The sequence below is a fragment of the Mastacembelus armatus genome, chromosome 3 (genome assembly GCF_900324485.2).
Source record: "Mastacembelus armatus chromosome 3, fMasArm1.2, whole genome shotgun sequence".
NCBI classification, from domain to species: Eukaryota; Metazoa; Chordata; class Actinopteri; order Synbranchiformes; family Mastacembelidae; genus Mastacembelus; species Mastacembelus armatus.
The window spans coordinates 20,299,129-20,321,902 of NC_046635.1; the positions used below are offsets into that span (position 1 = coordinate 20,299,129).

Genomic DNA, 22,774 nt, shown 5'->3' on the forward strand with positions numbered 1-22,774 from the left:
CATGTAGTAGCTTATTTGTAACCTGCCGTTTTTATGTTCTTGAAGGAGGCAGGTGGAGAATCCCCAATCTGTTTTGTGTTTTTGTATAACACATCAGAGCAGAATATGGCAAATGGGAAGAAATCTGACTCATGTTACAATTCACCATGGACTTCGCATTTATGTCTATTATAAAAAGTACATGATCCTGACAATCCAGATTTATCCATTCTGAAGTTTTGACATTTGACAACTGGCTTTGATGGAATGCAAATTAACTGAGTTAACCATGACATTTTTTTTATTATAATAAACAGTAAAGACGGAGGCACTTATCTGCTAGAACACCTTCATTCGGACTACAACCCCTTCCCCACAGCTATCAAAAATGAGTCCAGAAGGTAGTAGGAAAATGTTAACAGTGCACTAAGATACTGCCCTAGTTAAAAAATAATTTTTTTCTCTCATTTTGGTGAGATTTGTTTACCAGGCTCCTCTTGCCGGAAGGGCTTGTGTGAGTGAGGTAGTTCTTCTCTACACACCACCATGTTTCTGTGCCAACTCTGCAACCTATAATTATTATGACACACACACACACACGCACACACACACAGACACACATTAAAACGCAAATCAAGAGAATTGTTGGAAAGAAAATATACTGTGGTATTTCTCTGGGGGGGAACATATAGGTATTCTCTGCACATTTTAGACAAGTAATCAATATGTTTTTGAGTTTATGAGTAATATTTCAATATGTAATTAAAGGAGCTGATCCATGCACATTGACTAATTGTTCTCGCAATGAGATTGCTGAAGAAATTCATCCAAAAATAAAGAGAGAGCAATAGCAAGAGGCTGTTGCAGCTTGTTAATGGAGAGCCATGACTGCACATCTGGGTTTTGATGGCTAGTTTCACATTTAAAGGATGTATTTTAAACTTTAATTTTTCTTGCTCTGAGAGGATAAAACCTTGGTTTAAGCATTGATAAAAAGAATGTTAAATGTACAAATATCAGAGCATTTGTTTGACTGCACAGAACAGCTACTGTATTAGTGCTGCAGTTATTTTGCAGTCCTTGCATGCTTAAGTTTAATTATATGTGGCATTTAGCATTGCAATCAAAGCAGTACATTGCTGTGAGGGTTCTTAGAGCATTCAAAATATAGTCACTGTGGACCTTATCAAAATGCTGCAAATGGATGACTCGCTTGCAAGTGCACGTCTGTGTTCTGTGTTAGGGCTCTCAATATTGTTCCCTGACTGGGGAATGATTGTTCAGTAACATAATACCAGTGATCAGAATTCACCCAACTCCCCTCAGAGATGAGACACTAATTGCTTTATTGACAACTCTGGGAGCCCACTGGTGGTTGACTGCCAACATCCCACTTTATCAGAATTTCTACTCGGAATAGAACAATTAAATCACACCCAGTACCCCTCACCATCTGCCCCCGACCAGCCACCAAAGTAAGTTCATACCTCACGCTAAGGTGCTTTTTATTTCATAGCTCATCTCACTACTTACTTTAACAAGGCCAATCTAAAAATAAGAGGAGAGTTCAGATAAGCACAAAGAAGGTCATTGCAGGACTGGCCATCTCAACAAGGGCTGCCAAAGAGCCAGCTGATTGCTCATACCGATTGTTAGCAAAGGTAGACGTTATCCGCAAATTATGGGGAGATGAGTTGACATCTGTCATGCTGATGAGTGATCGCCTAAAGGTGATTATTCAGTTTTCTAGAATTCAGTTGCTGTTTCACAAGATGCAATGTGTGGGTGGGTGACCAGGAGAGTGTCTATAAATAGTGTTGGTGAGGGAGTGATGCAGGTATGTGTAGCAGCCAGATGGTGCCTTGTGGGGAATGTCTCCCAGTGATTTTGTTTGCAAATAGGTCTCTGTAAAGTCACCGGCTCCTCTCCTCCAACTTGCCTGCTGTTATAGGCAGAGCTTAAGGAACTGCCATATCTGATAAAGGTGCTGCATACTCAAAGATGTCCTGCCACTTGCCGGGGAAAGAGTGAAAGTGACGCACTGTGACAGGTTTTGTCACTGTCTGAGGCAACCGCCCTACAGATTGTCACAGATAGAAATGGCAGAACCCTGGAAGCAATGATAAACTGTTCTGAGAAAAAAAAAGTAGGAAAGCGAGTCATTGCAATATCAGTGGAGTACTTCACCATGGTTCTTGGGAATGAGGGGACCATGTGTACGTGCCATGACCCTTCGTCAATGGGGTTTTCTCTGCAAACACAATTTTGCAGCATGGTTACAATACATAAAAACCTAATGAGCAACTTGCACAACTACACAGCTATAGTAGATAGTAATAAGTAGAATACTATGACTATTATTGGGAAATTTAAAGATAGGTGCATTTATTATGCCTAATATAGAAAACAGTATCAAAAACAATACATGTCTAGGATTTTTGATTTTATAACTTTTAGCCATCCACTAGATAGTTTCAGTACATATGCTATGTGCACATGAACAATTTTATTAAATAGAAGTTAAGACTCATCAAGAGTGTAATCTGTTCCACCTTGTGAGTGCAAGAATGACAATGTGAACAGAGTAACGGAAGCCAGGGTGATTTCACGGAGATATAGGCATGTTTTCTGGTTCGCAGCTGCTAGCATCGCACCAAATAAAACTCATTGAGGTTTAAATACTCAAACAAACATTTTTACAAGTACACAAACTTAGTCTCCTAATTATTTTTAATAGAGCAGTTACAGGTTTTTAATCTCTTGAAGTTCTCACTACTTGGGAGTTCTCTTGTTCTCTCATCTGAAGCTCAGGAGAAAGTGGCACATGATTACAACTAAATTTAAGATCACAGGATTAATGTTAAAATTAATGTTTAACTGTTGATGTTTATAGTTATTGAGGGTATGATGCAATGTCAGCTTTTATTTTTAGAACTATTTTACAGTTGATTACAATTTAAAAAGTCAATAATGCCTTGGGAAAATGTATCACTGCAATGGCATCCTTTCATAGCACATCTGTTACTGCCATAAAGGAAAATAAAGTACTTATTTTAACCCACACACTCCTCCAGATAGTGAGTCACAGCAACAGGCCTGAGGGTGAAAAAGATGCCTTGTTGATGAGAGGTCAGAAGAGACCTGTTCAAGCTAATGGAGTAGCCACAAGTAAGGGCTTAGTGCCGCAACACTGTGAAAAGAACATCTAAGAATAAACATATCATCAGGTCCTGGATATGTGGATGGTCTAGGAGTAAACCATGCCAGGTTTAACTCGTGTTACCTAACTGCAAGATTAGAGCTCTCAAGGGTAGTGCTCACCAAATCATTAAATAGAGGAACAACAAAAATCTCTGGGTTTCTTGTGACATGGATATAGTTTAGCAAGTCACTGCCATCATCAGTAAATAATGAAAATGGCATTACCTGCCATACTAGCAGCTGAGAAATTTTTGAATGCTACAAAGTATTACACAACCTTGTTTCTGACCAGAAGCATCTCCTCATGGCCACAGTCTTTCAGCAGAATAATGCACCATGTGAGTGTGTGTGTGTCACTTAATAATTATCCCAGGCCAGTAATAAGGACAGAGACTGAAAGTATCTGTCTGCTACACTACACTGTTAATTGTCCACTACAATCCACAGCTGTTTGTGACAAGCCCTCAACATACAGTACATCACCCTGTGTCGACATGGTATCGTTCAAGAGGAATGATACTGCTGCAAACATTAGACAAATGTTTGAAAAGTACATAGCAAAAAGAAAGAAAATGAAGCATAAATGAAATACACCACCATCAAAAAGCTGCAAAGAGAAGGTTAAAATAAAAATAAATTGAATAAATGTGGGTGGTTTTTTTTTTTTTCTTTCCTTTTTTTCCTGTGTTTTCACTTCAACATGGTGGATCGAGCAATATTTGGTGGGTAATGATATATGGTTTCACACAATAAAAGAAGCACACCACCATTAAGATAAGAGCTGCAGGGCAAGGAAACCTAGAAATGCCACTGGCATATTGATTGCATGCCCTGTATTAATATAGTAGGGTTACCTGCTGCTCTCTCAGTCTGGGCATTTAATCCAAAACCATGGCCTGACAACAATGAAAAGCAATAAAACTAAACTCAAATTCCACACTGAAACAACAGTGGATTAAAACACACAGCATGCACAGCACAGCAAAGTAAATGGCTGTATTCGCCCTTCGATTCCACTATTGGAGCTCAGTGTTTGATAAAGCTTTAATAGTGTGGATCAGTGATCAAACACCAGTTATATAGCTCATAAAAATGTTACAGTAATGTTGTGGTGTTGGTGGTTACCAGGTTAATCGTGTTGCTGTCATTTGTAATAAATGTGTCAGATCAAAGATTAATTATCAATTCTCTACAAAAGCCAGTGGATATTAAGGGATATATGCTATTATGACATTTGCTCATTTCAAGTCATTTTCACAGGAAGAAATTAATTACTCATGGCAGGTGTGGTGAATAATAACTAAGATCAATAATCACACACAAACACATATTGGTTGGAATTGTTATTGTTTTCTGTATAGAAAGTTCATATATATATATTTTAGTGTGGAATTTGCTGTTTCTCTGGGTGGCACTGTTAACAGCAAGAAGGTTTTAGGTTCAAACCTGTCCCAACCAGGGCCTTTCTGTGTGGAGTTGCTATGATCAGCTCTAGCCCCCCTTACGGGACTCTAAGCGAGACCAGATAACAGATGGACAGATGTCCTTGAGGGTTTTAAATCATTTCTTTTGTATAGTCACAGAGCTCATGCAGATCACATCTTGCAGCTTTAGGAACAGTTGCTTAAGCTACGTGGAAACTGTGGTTGTTGCTCACTTGCAACAATGAGAGTATGGACAGTTGACAGTGTGAAGCTCACACTAAACTCAACAAACATTATGTCAATACCATCTGTAAGGTTATAAACACAGACTAACAAAACAACCTCATTTACTTACCATGAACTACTGCATCTAAGTGTTAGCAGCAACTGTGTGACTTGTTGACATATGTGTACAGTTCTGTCAACAAGTGACAACACTTTGGCAACTGTCATGGGCGCTACCTGACCAATTAACACCATGGCGCACGGCAGAGTTGTCCAGTTTTACACTTCCACATATCTGATCCTTCACCTTTTCTTTATTAATTCACTACCAACAGAGCTGAAAAGTCTGAGTCTGTGGAATCTTGTATGGAATAAAGTCAAAACATGTTCACCTCAGATGAAAAGGGGCTGTTTATAGCAACCTGGTGTGTTTTACTAGAAGCCAGAACAAAAATCTAGAAACAAGGATTTTCAATTAGGAAGAGACCATGGGATATTTCTGTATACTAACTCTAGACATGAACTGTCAGATGACCATGAACAGAACTCAGAGTCGCTGTTGTTGGCTGAAGGGACTAACAATTGTTTTTCTAAATGGTTTGTGTGTAGGTTCATCCTCACTTATAATAAACCAATGGCACCAATGGCTGTTACTCTATAAGAGTAATAATATATGAGAGAAGTGAAAATCAATTGTGATATTAAGTTTCCTTGAAAGGCTTTTGTTTTTTTTTTTTACAGAGATGAATATGTGCATTGCAGATAAAAAAAAGTGGAACACACAATGAACTGAGATCTTAAAAACCTGTGTAACTTACATGTGAAAATAAGGTTGTATGAAAAAGATGATTTTTCTGTCTCTTTCAGCAGCTTCCTGGCTATCTCATCCTCCATCGCACCGTTCATCTATCATCTTTTCTAGTTTCATTCCTTGTTTAATAACTTTGATACTGACCTAAAATGTGCACTTGGAGTTGGCATATCACCAAGAATATATGCAAAAATCTACAGCTGCTTCTTGTCCCTGTCCACTACAATCCGCAGCTAAAAAACACCCAAAACAGACACACAAAGCAATTATTCCAACATAACAACTCTGTAGTGAGACAGTGTGTACGTAATTTTTACAGAGCAATTTTAACAGACTTTGACATTCCAGAAAATATATTACTATACTGCACTGTAAAATGTTTATGGTTATGACAATTTCTGATACAAATGTACTGCTATAGAATTGAGTGTTATTGTGAGACATTACCTTCTACTATAGTGACAATCTTCATCCATTTTGCACAGAACACAAAATATACAACACAGTCATCACTGTAGAATTGAAGAGCTAGTTATGGAGCTATACTTTGCATTTGTGTTTTTGCTTATATGTTGACTGGTTTGGCCTTTAGACAACCTGGCAGCATGAAGCATCAGGGTGACAGATTTACTGCTGAATCCAGCTAAGTTGGCTCCTGTACAGTTGTTTTCTAACCTTTTTCCAGTACAAGCTAACTACATCTGCTCCCCCCACACACATTCATTACACACTGACAAACTACAATCACTTAGAACATCATTGGCCTTCTACACAAATACACCTTAAGATACCTCTTAATGCAAACTCTACTGAGTCATTAAAATAGGTTGGAGTGGCCTGGCTGTGCCCACATGCACATATTTTTTTCTTGTATGTGACCAGCGTGACCTGACAGGTCTAATCCGGATGCTATCTCACGGAAGCAGACAGACTGAAGAGCCCCGTAGCGTGGCACTACCATCTTTTTCTGGTCATTACCGACACGAGGTCTCTCAACACGGATAGAGGCAATGAAGGAGAACCTCAATAAATGATCAGTGTGCGCTGCCAGCACCAACACATGCTGCATCTGCTGCCTCCCTGTTGCTGGAAGACAGACTTTCCATCTTGCTCCCTCACTGATTGTACAACCCATAACCTCTCCAGAATAATAGCATAAACCTTCCAAATTTGCTACACAGCAGGTGGAGGAGTCTGCCCAGTCTAATGACCTAAATTTGGCTAAGGAAGTGGTTGATTTCCCAGGCCTCAAGGACTGCAGAAGTCCACCTCTTCTAAAGCCCCAAAGGGATAAATGAGGCCCATTATGCAGTGAAGTTTGTAATGATGCTTTTGATTAGTAAGTTGTCAGGAGGTATTGGCCCTATGCTCATCACAGCATTGTTTAGCACTTTAAGGCCTCCATAAAGATGAGTGTTTTTTGAGAAAAGATGAAAAAGCAGGAGCATGTGCCTAATGAAGTCTCAGGCTTATAGCCCTCTCATGACAGGATAATTACACCAAATGCTTCCAGAGAACACTTCAAAGGACACTTCATCCCTGTGCCAACACCACGCAACTCATCTCACCAATCAAGATGGCCTGACCTAAATCAGGTCCTCATAGCTTGTCTGTAATGTCACCCGCCCACAGACTCACTGGACCTCAGCAGAGTCAACTGCATTAGAATCACAAATACACTCAATATAGTTGACTAGTTCAATAAGCATGCAGTAATTAGTTTTGCTGACTATGATGCAGAAATATATTGAGAATTTAGTTTCATCTAATATTACAGGATGTCATGTGCAATGCCAACGAGGAGAGCAAAGGTGTGTTGTACCTACAGTCCATGGAACAATGCAAACACATGAATATTTACCCGACCTCATTCAAGTACTCAACATTTGTACAACATGGCACACAAACTGGCAAAAGACAACAGTGCATGTACAGTAATGCATTGGTCCAGTTATGCCGAATGTGTTCCTCTATTAGTGTTTAAAATGAAGAACATTTCCTTGTACTTCTGATGTTTTGTGAGACTACAGATGTTCATGTCATTAAATAAGCACACCTTTTGAGAAAGGATGTCACCTGAGTTGCACCTTTCGCGCCATTAGTGAAGCAGTCCTGTCTGTTTAAGGCATAAGATTTAGAAGAAGGTACTGTGTAAGTGCAGCATGCGCCCGTCTTAATTTACTAAAGTTCACACAATTTGTGTCCATTTGACAAATGAGATTTTGAAGCGCAAATGAAAAAATGTGCAGCTACACTAGGGCTGGGCAATAAAATTATTTTATTACAATAAAAATTCCATCCAAAATGATGATAAACTGATGCATAATTATCCATCAATAAATGTGTTCTGCATCTCAGCAACTTACTTTACAATCATCCAATTAGGCCACAGCTATAGGGATGTGTAGCTGGTGTGTGTTGCTAAACTAAATAAGTCATAAATATACTGTAATGTAAAATTACACTGAAATGTAAAAATGAGCAAAAGTGGACAGGACAACTACACAGGACGATGAAGATGCTGATGATGATATATTGGAATTGTCATTTTCACGTGCAACATGCACTGACAAAGATGGAAAACAATGACACAGCAAATCCAAAATTCCACATTTGGAAAGGTCATGTGACCTTCCCAGCATGCAGAAAGACAACCTCTGGTCCCTAACTACAACTATGCAGCCAAGCACAATAATATTAAGACTGTTGTTAGTGCTAGGTCAAGCCCCTGCAGCAGTTGCTCTTGTTGGCCTTTTTTCTCATTACCCAACAGAATAAAAGCTCAGAAAGAAGCAGGCAAACAATGGGGTCAATTTCATATTCCATGGAAAAATACATGAAACCAGTTATAGAAAAGTGAAAAAAAACAAAGGCTGAAAATCTAAAAAAAAAGTGGCTAACTACCACTGTAAAGTTGCAAGATGGATATTTTCAAAACTGTGCTGCCATAGTTATATGCAGAATGCATGAGAAAATTAGCTTCACACACTTTGCCAACAATATTAATATGTAATGAAGTGCACAACAGAGTTCTACATGATAAAAGTTAGACTATGCAAGCTGCATAAAGTATCGAATTGATTCAAAAATAAATTAACCACAACAAACCTTGTGATTCACACCAGATTCAATCCAAAACTGAATATACCCCAGGAAATTCGAATGAAAAGGTATCCTCTGTAGTACTCACCGTAACTCGTAGTATGTGTCTCTGAGGTTTAAAAACATGCTGAGTGTGTTGCTGTGTGAATTTAAATAATCTAAATACTTATGAGCTGTTGATTGGATAATTACTACAGTGATTAATATGTTTTAGCCAGCAACTATACCATGAGTATCCTCTCATTTCTTAAAGGAACCATGTTGGAATATGTATCTAGTGGTTGTGGAAACAATTTTACTTTGTTATTATTATTAAATTATTGACCTGCATTAAGTAAACAAGACAGTTTAAACAGAGTGTACTGCAGTTGGGGTAAGATCTGACCAACACATTATTAAAACCTGGAAGGACTTAACGGCGGTTTGACTCGCCCATCATCAATACACTAAACATCTCAGCTAAAACATTAATGCAAATCTGAACAGATATAAATGTGATGCATCATTACATTATTAACAAATGCCAATCTGAATCCATCCATCAGCTACTTACCCTCTAAAAGGTGATGAAGGGGCTGTAAATTTGTAGTTAATGTGTCTAAAAGAATGGAGGCTGTGGTCAGTTTACAATCACCAGTATTACGTGGGATTCCTGGGAAAGTCTCTCCTGCCCATTCATGTGTTCAGTGTGTTCTAAACACTTGTACTGTATATTTGACGTGTTAAAATAATTTGCTCCACAAATCTGTACTGAGCTTTGATGTAACATGGCTGTTCAAGCTGGAAGTCCTAGGCAGATAAGAAATGTTCTGCATTTTGCATACAGCTGGGTAATACCAAGTATGGAATGAGAAATTCAAAATTCAGTTTCATCCAATAGTGAATAAGATGTCTGGAAGAGATTACACACGTTTACAAGCCACTGGACAATTTTTCTTGTGATTTCAGTAAATATGTTCTTTCAGAGTATGTCAGGGATGATAAATTAGCTTATGGGGGGATAAGATAAACCATAACACCACAATGTGAGTGGCTTAGATGCTTCACTCTTAAAAATTTAAAGAAGAAATAAGTAGATGGGAAATAAGTACAGGGTAGAGAGAAAATGTAAACTGCAGGAGGAAACTTCATTAAAACAATATTTGTGAACGATTTACTTATGAAGCCAGCATGCAAGGCCATTTTGATAATTGCTGAGACTTCCTAACTGGCATAAACCGCTTCTAGCGCTGGATGTGCTGCACAGGGGCAGGCTGGAAATCTTTTGTGACATGTTGAAAAAGAAATAACACTTAAATGTGTTTAAATGGCTCCACTTTTTCACATTTCAGATTTTCCCATGAAACAAGTAAATCCATCCTAAACGCTGGGTGCTGCATAATTAACAAACAAGCGCTGCAAACTTCTCAGTCTGGTCTGAAAATGACTGCTGGAAGAATGGGTGGCACAGGAACAGATGGAGAGAGGCCACTTAAACACAGCGTAATGAAGTGATCTATAGAAAATCCACTCATACAGCACGCATTTCAAATGTCTCGTTTATTTTAGTTAGTCACAGCTGATTTTTGTTTTTTTTTGGTTTCCTGCAGATGTCATATTTCAGAACTCTCTCTATTTGCAGATAAATACTAGAATATGTAACACACCACAGACACAGAAGATACCCTTTCCACTAAAAGCATTAGAAATGTTAAATATGCACTTCTAGACCATTATCATATATTAGATTTTTTAAGAACAGCAATCTGCATCTGTTTACTAGACAGCTAACAAAAATCTATTCATACAGAAAAGCCATCAATGCACATCAATACAAGCTATTCCCGTTAAACATCTGTTTAAAGATCAACAAAGTGATTAGAACATGTGGCAAATATCCTCATCCACATCAAGAGGAAATATTGCACTGAAATCTTCCCATTTGTTGATTGTGACCTCAGTCTGCATTTTTTAACAACACAATAAACATTAGTAGTGGAATAAGTTATTCCACTACTAATGTTCCAGTACATTTTCAATTAGCATTAACAGAGGACAGGCGCTCACTTGGGAGGAAGAAACGGGTACTCACTCATGATAAATAAATCATTATACCAGGTGGAGCTGAATATTATAGAGAAGGGCTCTTGTAATGATAGTGGACAGTACTGAATCTATTTCACAAATCACCACTTCACCTGAGAAGAGGCTCTTCACAGAGTTTTTACATTACTGACTATCACTCTGTGTTAGATTATCCTTGCCTGTCTTTTCCATCACTATACCTTTCTGTCACAAACAAGACTCCCAGTGCCCTCTTTCACTCTGACCCTCAATTACCCAGCCCAATCATCTTAGACAGGTGTTGAGGTACAGTAATAAAACCTGGCCTAGTGCTGCCGAGACTGCCGCTTTTTTAAAGCACCTCTGAGAACTCTGAAATGACTGAACTCTGTGTTGATCAGGTGCTGTGACCACATTTGACTTGTGGCTGCCGGCTGATAGTGTGCAATGAAAGAGAAAAAAATTACACTACCAGTTATTGCTCTGTATGAACTATATAAACAAGATTAGGTGTGCATAGTGTTGGCTTGGCAGTCCTGCTTCTACAATAGATAGAGCATATTGGAAAAAAATATATATATATATATATGTGTATATATACATACATATATATATATATATATATATATATATATATATACACACACATAAAAATAGACTGTGATTTATTGCTAGTCACAGATTCTGTTATAACCACTCTCTAAGATGCTAGTAGCTTTCCCTAAACACTGTTTACAGCTAAGAAAGTAACTGGAGTTGTCAGCGGAGACACTGAAAGAAAATTAAAGACTGAAGTTAAACTCAATTCCTCAGCACTTATATCCACGCATATACTATACATTACTGCTTAACTGTGTTGCTAATGGAGTCATTTCAGTCACAAGGATATGCCATCACTGCATCATAAACTTTGCTGAGTGATAGCGCTATAAAGTCCATGGGGATACACAGCCTGACTCAAGAGGTTTATCACAGCTTCAAGTTACATAGGCAGAATTTAACATTTTAGGGAAATAAGAAGTTCAAAATACTTAGGTATATTGACTACTAAGCAACTTGTAGGATTGGATTCACAACAGTTTGAGGAACTCTCATTACAACACCTAGGAGGATATCAGTCAATTTAAACACGTAACAAGTGTTGTCCACTCACAAATGGGATCAAACTTAGGTGCACAGGATTATTAAGCATTAGCACAGCAAACATACGCAGGTTATTGCATATGTAATGAGCACTGGACTAATTTGTGTTTGTTTAATCTTGTAATCTTGTATAGAGGGACTACGAAACCAACTACAGAAAAATCTCTAAGACAACTGTGTTCTCCACCAGTGACATGTTATAATGGTACAATAATACTTCTCTGTAAAATATTTCATAGTAAAGTCTCATAATTACTTTTAGCTTGTAGATTTTCATAATGCGTTTTCTATTTCAAACACATTGTGCACATTGCTAATGACTGGTTCCTGACATCTTCATTCATCTTTTGTGCTAAAGCAATCTGCTTCTCCAATTCACTTCACAGTTCCTTCGTCAGACATTCTGTGAACGGAAGAAGAAGCTGAGACTAGTGTTCATTATTGCTGCATTGAGCATGTGCTCTATTGTGACCTAGAAAGATTCAGCAAACCCTTCAAGCTGAGACAGTTATCAAACTAAATTAGCCTACGTGCCGCAGGCAGGGTCAGGCTAACCAGCAGCAGAAGCTGGCACAGCTTACCATTAACATTCAGAAATGTTTTCTAAAATAGAAAATAAGTAAGGTCTTAATCCACTGCAGAGAAATGGCAATATACAGGTGATGTTGGGCAACTTCCTTTCACCTTTTCTTTATAACATTTGTGTTCCATGTGTTTTAACAAGACGCAAGATTCATTTAAGACAACCTGCTGCACATTCAAAGCAACTGTTAACCAGCAATCAGTAATGGTTAACCAGCTGGTGTTATGGCAGGATAGACAGATAGATAGATAGATATATAGATACTTTATTCTAGGGTAAAACATGTTAGTTTTTTTCTAATTCACTGATTAAATGTTGTTCTTCGTGCAAGAAATCAAGTAAACAAAGCTATTCAGCCTCCTCTGGGCCTAAATACATCATCCATTTAAAACCCCACGAATAAAAAGTTAGCAGATCACACAGCTAATAGGTTAAGTAATGTAAGGATTAGAGAATTCATATAACTCAGTTCCCACCAGGCAGATTGCCAGCAGAGAGGAAGAGATCAGGTACTCATGACATATATGATGCCAGAACTGGCAGATCTGAAGAGAAAATGAGATGAGACACTGTAGATAAATACAATCAGATTCAAATGCAGGGGGTTTGATGCAACAGCACAATGTTTCTTTATTACAAGGTAAAGACTTATGCAAAATGCAGCAGCAGTAAGTCATATTCTTTTTTTTAATTCTTCTGTCTTAGCCGGTAATCTAATTCAGAATTCTTAGTTTTGATTCAAGCATTTGGTTCGCAAATTTATATTCCAAATCATCTTGCGATAGTTGCACAAGACAAGATTATAAACTTAAGTTGCCACACTTGCCTTCACCTTAGCTTTTAGTAAGCCGAACGTTACTCCTCCTTTATCATTATGTTTGCATTTTTAATGAGTTAGAATTTTTCATGTTTGACAAAGAATAAATAAGAATTTAAATTCTAAGACTTTATGTTGTTGATACAATCACACTCATTTGTGGTCATAACACCTAGAAATAAGCAAACACTACATTTAAAGGAAAAAGGGATCATCTTCCACAAAACGCTGGGTAAAACTTGTTATTCAGCTGCAGTTATGTTGCAAACCTGTATGTGCATGTTCAAAAAACCTTTTTGGACTTCCAACCCCTAGGCTTGCTGAATGGCTTGGGGAAATGTATCATTTACAAGCTAAATGAACGCTAAGCGTTGGTGTTAAACAATACAGACTGTTAAGAGGACAACATGCTGAGTGAAGGTGCTGAAATGTCAAGCATGGGGAGCATGGATTTTAGATGTTGTCAGTAAACCACTGTAATTTCCGCTAAAGTGCTTTCTATTCATAACTCTACTCTCAACTCTACTCTGCTGATGACAGAAGCACTGAGGTTAAATTTGATAAACGAAATGCCTTTGACACCGTTTCTTAAATTATGTGAAAAACTGAGTTTATTTTTGTTTGCACTGCGCTAAAATATACATCAATGTACCAATAAAAGCCCTGGATTAAGTGTACCGTAAAGCTACATGTCTATGTAGGTTAATCTCATTCATCCTTAGAGCTACAGTGCAAAAATGAAGACAAACTGAATCAGCCATTGGACTGAGGATGTACAGCTTTGACCACTCATCTCAGAGGCATTTTCAGTTGCTGTCTCATGCATTCTCACAGAGCTGAAGAAGCCTCTTTGATAAGTTGTAACACATCTTCAATGCTACAACCTCATTTTGAGGATTTTTTTTTTTTTTCATGTAGCATTAAGCTAATTTACAACACCTGTCCATGGGAGACCTTTGTGGAAATAAAAACAATTTTAAAACCATGAACAAACAATTAAGGATTTATGGATGAAGGATAGTGTAACAGAAAGCTGTAAAGGCAAACACTCTATTAGCAACTGTGAATAAATTGTAGCTTTTGTTATACCTGCTTGTGATTTGAGCTACATGCTCTTGCCAGCATGCTAACATACTTCTAATTATATATTATGGTGTTATTTTGCAGGTATTATGTTTACCATGTCCACCATCTTAGTTTTAAAAGTAATCTTTGTAACATTACACTAAAGGTGCAGCTGAGAACAATGGAAATTCCACTCATTTTGCAGGTATTACAAAATATGTCACTAGTACATGTTTCTGATCAAATGTTTGACCAGAGGATGGTGCTGCATAAACTGTAAATGTCTGCACCAGATTTCATGGCAATCCAGCAGTCACTGATATACTTAAGTGTGAATCATATGCACATCAAAATTAAATATCTTTCAGTTTTTCATCACTTTTTATTTTTTCTATTACAGGTGGTGGGTCAGATCGATAAACTAACGTCCGACTTTGACTTTGACCTGGAGCCAGATGACTGGACTGTGGCCACAGCCAGCAGCACATCCAGCAGTGAGCGGGGTTTGGGAGAAGCCTTCAGGCTAGACTTCCTCAATGCAGATGTGCTTTCTGATAGCTGGGAGTTCTGCAGCTACCTGGAGGCTGCTGGGGCAGCCGCCCGCAGATCTGGTGAGCCACCAGTGGATCTACGGCCGGAGCTGGGCCGTGGGACCATCCCCACCCAGACACAGACCCCCACCACTGCCTCGGTCTACTCCCAGATGAATGGTGGACTGCCCATTCCCAACGGGCCCCGTATTATTACTCCAGATTCATCCAGTGAGGAGGCCAGTAGCTCCACGCACAGCCACAAAACTTCCCGTACCTCCGGCACGAGAGAAAGAGTGCGCTTCAGTGACAAAATTCTGTACCATGCATTGTGCTGTGACGATGATGAGGAGGAGGAAGAGCAAGAGGAATTACAGGAGGACAAGAGTGGCTGTGCTACACCAGATAGCGATACTGAGCCCAGTCTCCTGGCGAGCTCAGTCGCTCCAAAACGTTCTTCCTCTGAGTACTCACTCCTCCATAACTGTCTGGACCCTTCCTATATCTCCTCGCCAGTGAAGGGGACAGCAGGAGCTCACACACTACCCAGGAAAGGTCTCTTAAATCCCGGCTGCCGCAAAAAACTGTTACGAAATAGCAGCACACAAACTGTCTCTGACAAGAGCACCCAAACCGTACTGCCCTATATTCCAACCAAACAAAAAACAAAGGACCACTGAGAAAGCCCCTAAGTTTATCATACAAAAATCCCATGAAGAGGACTGTGCATTATTTAATATTAAATACATAGCTCATAGATTATTACACAAATTAATTACTAAATAAATAAATGATATATGGGAAATCACTTGACTACCTAAAGTCATTCTGAGGCTCAGGGAAAACACAATGACATGAAACTACAGATCATGAAAGGTACTGGTGGACCAAAAGGTTAGTGCCTGTTAAATTATACAATGAATGGATTCTTTATTTGTAATAATCTCTGGCAGATTACAAAATTCAACCATTTTTACTAGAAGATTTTAAGCATTCAAAATCGGAAGTGAAGCATAAGGAGGTTCTTTTCTCTCCTCATACCATAGTAGAAGCTTGTTCCTTTATGTCGATACAAAACGATGCACATTCTGTACTCTGAACCTGTATAAATATTGTCTTTTTTTCATGGTCCAGTTATTTCAAATGTCAAAGGAATTATTGCTTTCCTCAGAGAAATGTTCAGAATCACATGTCAAAGCCTCTCTTTAGTGTGTGTCAAAACTTTGAGCAGAGAGTCAGAAAACACTGATAACCTGCCAGTTAATTTAGAAATCATCTAAATGTAATTTCTTCTTGGTCTGCTGCAGAAGCTGGAAAATAAGAGTGGCAGGCTAAAAAAAAAAAAAAAACCTAATGCAAACATCAATTTGAGAATGCGCGTCCACAAAAGTGACATTTCTGAATTTCCTCTATGCCTGGTGGTGACATCATTAGGCTTAGGAGTTGAGCTAAATACATAAAAAAGTGCTAAAGGTTTTGCCTCTCCATTCGGTTGCTCAGTGGGGAGCTAAATTCAGTAGAACAGCATTTTATTCACAGAGCTAACGCCAATAGCCATTCCTGATCAATACGTTAGAGGGAGGTTACAGTGAGAGGTCTCTGCTGAGCATGCATGCCACTCTCCTGGGATCTGTGAACAAAAACTCACAGTCAGACGTATTTACTTACACTGAGTGGAACAAAAATTAGAACTGTGGCTCTAAAGAACTGACATTTCAAAAAATGCATGTCCAGGAGTGCAAGCTGATGGTAGAAAGAGTGTTCCTGCTCAAAGATTTTTCTTTTTCTTTTTTTTTTTTTTTTTTTTAAACCAAGCAATAATCTACCACAGGGAACAGCTTTGTGAGCCTGTTCCCCTGGTCACTTCATCCTTACATTCCTAATTTTGTGTTTTCCATTCTGAAAAGAAAATGCTGGAGTCATAAAGAAGAAAATCTTTGCTGATTCCTGTGAAGCCTGACCTTTGTGCCTCTGATCTCCTAGCGTGGGCATAACCTTCCACAATAGACATGGTCAAAGCATCGTATGTATTCACATTACTCTTCCATACTCTTAACATTTTCAGTGCTTTCTTCTTTTATAAGGAAGCTTGGTGAATTAGTTTTTCACGTTGATGCATGTGTTTTTTACCCCTGAATCACAGGCTTATTCCTTCTGTAACTACTACTTTTGTGATTGTTCTTTTTAGCACAAGTTAATTTATCATTAGAATATTTTATTAAATCCATGTAGATAAGGCAAGCCAGGTCAGCAGAAATATTCTCAAATGACAACTTTATACTAATAAAGTACACATGCAAATATCATACTGTTGTAACCTGGTACAAACTGAAAAATATCTGCTTGAAGCAGTACAAGATTGTAAAATAATTTAAACCTTGCTGTAGGGCACATTTCACAATTTTGACAGACAAGCAATTGCAGTTGGAAAAACAATAAGTTTTACTATTGAACTAGTGACATAATCACATGGATTCTGCCTAGAATTAGTAATTTCACCACAGGTAGAGTGAGTATATTGTTCTTATGTGATTCTATCAATCACTGCTTGGGATGTGCCCAATCTTCTACAACTGGCTACTACAACACTATGGATTATTAAGTTTTGTGGAGAAGCACATCCATTCCAGACCACCTTTTGTTTTTGTTTGTTCATGTATAACAGTTATTGCAGAGTGCAGTGCTTAGGGGAATTACAGCTGTGCTGTTTAGGGAGCATCAAGCCTCAAGAGTCCAATATAAGAGAAGCAGAGTGAGCACTTTTACACGAAGCAGCTTGGTATAAGCCCTACATGCATCAATTAGCCTGAAGCTGATGTGCTATACATGAAGATACCAGAAGTACTTTGGTGATTTTTTTTTTTTTTATTATTATTTTTCTTTTGGTCCACTTTCACTCAACTAATTCCAAGTACCTGTGAAAAAAAAAAGCCATGGAAGAAAGATCAATGGCTCACTCCCCAAAGCACTGGCTGCCATTTTCTTGTTAGATTGGGTCCAACAGGTCATCCCATCCATTAGCATAAACAAAGCCATAGGCCCACACAAACAAAGCATCAATTACATAAGAACAAACTGAGACCCGTGTTGCCTATACAACCGCCAGACATTTCAAAGTGAAATGTCAATGTCTTTTTCTTCTTTTTACAGTTCAAAGATTTTATAAGTCCTATCTGTGACAAAATCACCTCTTCAAATATAGAGCTGTTTGGCTCTATCTCAGAATACATTATCATTGGGAACAGATTTGAGATATTTGGACAAAACATTAGCAACGTCTCTTTTGCCAACAGGCTCATTATTCATCTCTAATAGGGCAGGGCTTTGTCCTCAGTTCTCTGTAGGACAAGGATGGGAGGCATCCAAAGGTTATGAAAACCTGAGCACACTGATGCCAAATCATTTGCCTACCAAGAAGATAATTTTGAGATGCCACTGCATACAAAACAGATGTTGTATGTTTATATGTGTGTGCATACATGAGCATCTCTTGTCTGCATGTTCACAGCCTTTTTGCATGCACATTGTGTGAGGAGTGAAGTGATGTCTTCTGAATTACAGATCGCCTCACATTTAATTTCATATTTTACTGTCACAGCAATTAATGGAGATCAATACAGACGGATGATGCACATCCCCCTGGAAGCAATTTGGCCAGACTTGTCCATAAGACGAGATTAAACAAAATCTCTTTCAGAATGCTGCAAAGTGAGTCATGCCATCTGTTTTTGACATCAGTAATGGTCATATATTAGTTAACATTCCTGACCAATTCCCATCACTTCCACCATCACACCCCGTTGAGTGACTGACATATATTGTGTGCAAAACTACATTATAAAGGTGATTATGACACAAAACACAACCACATATTCTCCCAGCACCTACCCTGCCACCTTACCCCTACCACCTTTCATATATAATTGTCACACTTCACTCTCACTGCCCCAAGCCCTTGCAGAGGAAAAGAAATGACAGATATGTGTTTCTGCTGCTGATTGGTAAGGGTTCATGAAGCGGAGAACTCAATGCAGCCTCACTGATTACTATGGATTGGCTAACAGCCGGTGCTACCTAAGGTTGATTTGTTTCATCTTTGTGCCATTTATATCCTGCCACTACAAGAACAAACTATATATATTTCATCACCCTCCTCCTTCTACCTGGAAACCCCTTTCATCATACACACCCCTTTCTATTCATGATATTGTTGGTCAGTCACAGCTCTTCTTGAGCTTTCCAAAAGATGGCATGGCTTGAAGTCTTAAAAAAAGCCAAGATCTCACAGCTCCCGTTAAGAGACGTTCAGCAGCAGCAGAACAATATGTTGAACTTCAGGAGGACTGGACAGTTAGGAAAGGTTTACGTGGCACATAGTGTACCCCATGTAGAAGACACCATCATGGCTGTGGACACTCACACATTACTGACAATCAGTCACAAGATCTATAATGCATTGTCCCCCAGCCAACCAAAAAAGACCATCCAGCACCTGAGGGATGGCTGGACAAGGCCACGTCAGCCATCAGTTACCATCTGATTGGGCCAGGGGAGTGATTAATGAAGGGCCATGCAACAGCCGTAGATAAGATTACACCTTCACAGGTGATGAAGGACGGGGCCTGCGGCTGCAAGTGGAGGGGGGCTGAGCGATTCCTGGAACAAAAAAACTGCCTTCAGATGACTTGGCACATAGTAATTAAAGTTAATGAGAACCCTGTCACTTTCACATACATCGTGGGATTGTGATTGAACAGTGTGTCAGGCAAAACAAAGAAAGGTAATAGGAGGCAATAATTATTATATCATAGGTCAAAAAAAGGGCAACCATAAGGTGCTAATCAAATAAAGCTACCAAATCATTTTTAGTGTTTATATTTGGCCTTGGTTGGAGAGTACTTTATTAGTGCAGCTCAAGTAATAGACAATAAACAATATATAAACTTCATGCTTCACTACAATCCTGTGCCTGTCCAAATTTGGTTGTACTGACTTTAAGGTAGTAAGCTGTAAGAAAGCGTAGTGGCTAATTCTGCCTGATCCAGATAACTGCAGTCCTTACAATTCCACAACACAAGCATTCCAGAAAACAAAAAGCCACTTGCCACAGTGATAATCATATAAATTCTACAACCACTATATCCCCTGAAAAAAAATAGAAAGTAACAGATGGATATAAATTCATGATGCAGTGCACTTCAGAAGAACTGATCAGCACACACAGGCTGAAGAGAGAAAGTTACCATTTTCATCATTTTACATGAATAACTGGAATATCTCCCAATGTGAACTTAAAATGTGGCATGACCAAGTAAGGCAGAAGAGCACAGAATCAATGGAGAGACAATTTCTGACAGCGGGTGAGAAAAAGAGACAGAGAAATGATTGCAGCTGAAATGCTTCGAGTCCTCAAATTGAACCACCACAGAAATGTAACCTTGTTGCATACTGCGTTATCTTGCACAGAAATGATGTGTGTAATGACATGCTCAGCTGAGCGAGGAATACATGAGGAGACAATTGAATCGGTCCAGAAAAATACACAATTACAGGAAGCATCACTTAAACAAAATGCAGGAACAGGTGAAGCATGTTTCAGAGAACCACATAATCAGAAAATATGTATTAAAGTATTAAAGTTACTGGTGAGTAGTAAAAGCAAGGAGTCAATTTGAGAAGTCACTGTTATATGAATTTGTATTTGAAAGGCAAACTGTAGAATGTAAATGCAGCTGAGTGCAGCTCTGTGTGTGTATATCTAATTCTGACAATATGTGGTAGAAGTCATAGAAAAGGCAGGGGCAGCCTTTTCTAGACAGCTCCAGTTTGGCAGACTGTCAGCATTTCCCTGGCATTTTACAGGTAAAGGCCAAGAAGGCAAGGAATTGCTGACAGTTTAGTAAGACCAACAAATAATAGTTAAATGATGATAAGACAGGTGCAATGTACAAGGCGAGTCCCCAAGTGTCCCTTATTTCACCTTACAAAGGGCTTTCCCCATCACTCATATTTAGTACTTTCTCCACAGTCTAAACCCTGTACTCTCATTTGTTCTCTCCATGTCTCTCTCTCTCAAACACGTATAGAAGCTCTCCTCTATATTCATTCTTTCCTATGCACTTGTCTCCTCTGGCTGTAATGAGCTCTCCACTCTAGTCCAGAAGGCTGTGACTGAGGACTTCATCAAATATACAGCAATTCGCTGGGTGCCAAGGACAGGTAAGAGTCCTTCTTCTAAAGCTGCCCTATGAAACAGAAGGGAGGAGAATATGTTGGAGTTTGGTTATGCTGCAGCACTGAATGACTGATTGTGTCATGAACCGGTTTCTGTCATCAGTGATTCTTGCCCCCCCCAAAAAAAAATGGCACAAAGCAATCACATCATGAAATTAACATAATTTATGTGCACTCATTTCATTTCAGTGGGGCATGAGTATGATGTGTACACCCCTCCATGAAGAAAAACAACCCCTCAGATGTCACTGTATAATTTGCACTATGCACAGACACACAGTACAAAGTAAAGGAGACAGGATGGGTGAGAGAAACCAGGGTTGTGGACAAAGTCGTCATGTGCAAATAAATAAATAAATAATCACCTTCACTGACCAATTAACCCAGGGGAAACACTGGTAGTTTAACAGATTACTACTAAAACTAACTGCAAAGTGGGTCACCAGAGAGAATGGTGCCTGAATGTTGTGTTATGGCTGCTGTGCATTTCTAATACATTACAGCAGTGATCATTCTCAAATGACTGCAATTAGTCAAATGTCAGACTTGGTTTGCACTCTTTCAGTGGTTTGCTGACAAAGTAGCTCAGAGGTAAGTCAAAAGATTAATAGTTGTGGGATTACATTAAGTCAGGTGTTTGAAAGAAACAGGCAGAATAAAGACAAGTGAATTAAAACTTTTACTGATTTTAAATTTAGTTCATAAAACAAAAAAACAACAGAAAACAAAAACAATACCCGTGAATAGCTTTGAGCATTGACCTAGACATACTTTTATAGTCACAGCTGAAAGTGGTCTTTAATTGGTATTTTCATATATAACAGAACTGTTGCAAAACTATAATGAGCAATATTTAAAAAGAAACACCATCTAAAAAGTGCTTATTTCACCCTGAGATCCAAAATTCTTTCTTTCTTTTTTTTGGTTCAACTTGCTGAACTTCAAAAAAAAAAAAAAAAAAAAAAAGTGACTATTTTATTATTCAGGTACTGATATCAAGGAGGTCCTGACATGTAGTGCAACAACACATAACAACCAAAGTCATCAAAGCACTAAATGTGAAGTAAAATGTCTTTTTAATCTTGTTGGCTTTTTGTCAATATATTGTAATCATTTGCATAGTATGTGGCAGTGGTCTTTAGCTGCCCAACCTGAGGCATGAATAGAAAGAGCATAATGTGCTATCAACTCTAAAGTAACAATGCACAGTAATATGAATGCCCTAACAATGTAAATGTAAAGTCATAAAAATATCAAGTTATAGAAGCACCTTATTTCCATTTCTGTATTACTACTAATTTATAATCTAATATGTGTAAATAAAATTACACAAAATAACTGCTGTTTAATAGTTTAACAATTAAATCTTTTTCTCCCGTTGTGATTATGTGTGCCACATGCTCAGATAATAAATACACTCAGATGCTTTCAGATCCACTTGAGTATTTGACAGATTGAATCCAAGTCAAAAGATGGCATTAAAACAACATTCCACCCAACTCAACAAGACTGAGTATAACTGGGACTTGCTCCATCTAGGGTCAGGTTTCATTTCACCTAATGGATCCATGAAGACACTGTACAGTCTCCACAGAGTGTAGATAGAATACCAATTTG

General features: G+C 38.5%; 1 protein-coding gene across 1 annotated transcript in view; it reads left to right on the top strand.

Moving 5' to 3' along the window:
* The window catches only part of insyn1 (inhibitory synaptic factor 1), a 41,951-nt gene extending 26,313 nt beyond the window's left edge, over nucleotides 1–15,638 (top strand). Inside the window, exon 2 of the mRNA XM_026293971.1 lies at nucleotides 14,794–15,638. Coding sequence (XP_026149756.1) covers nucleotides 14,794–15,603 — 810 coding nt within the window. The 3' untranslated portion in view covers nucleotides 15,604–15,638. The remainder of the gene's footprint in view (nucleotides 1–14,793) is intronic.
* Nucleotides 15,639–22,774: the final 7,136 nt, after the last annotated feature.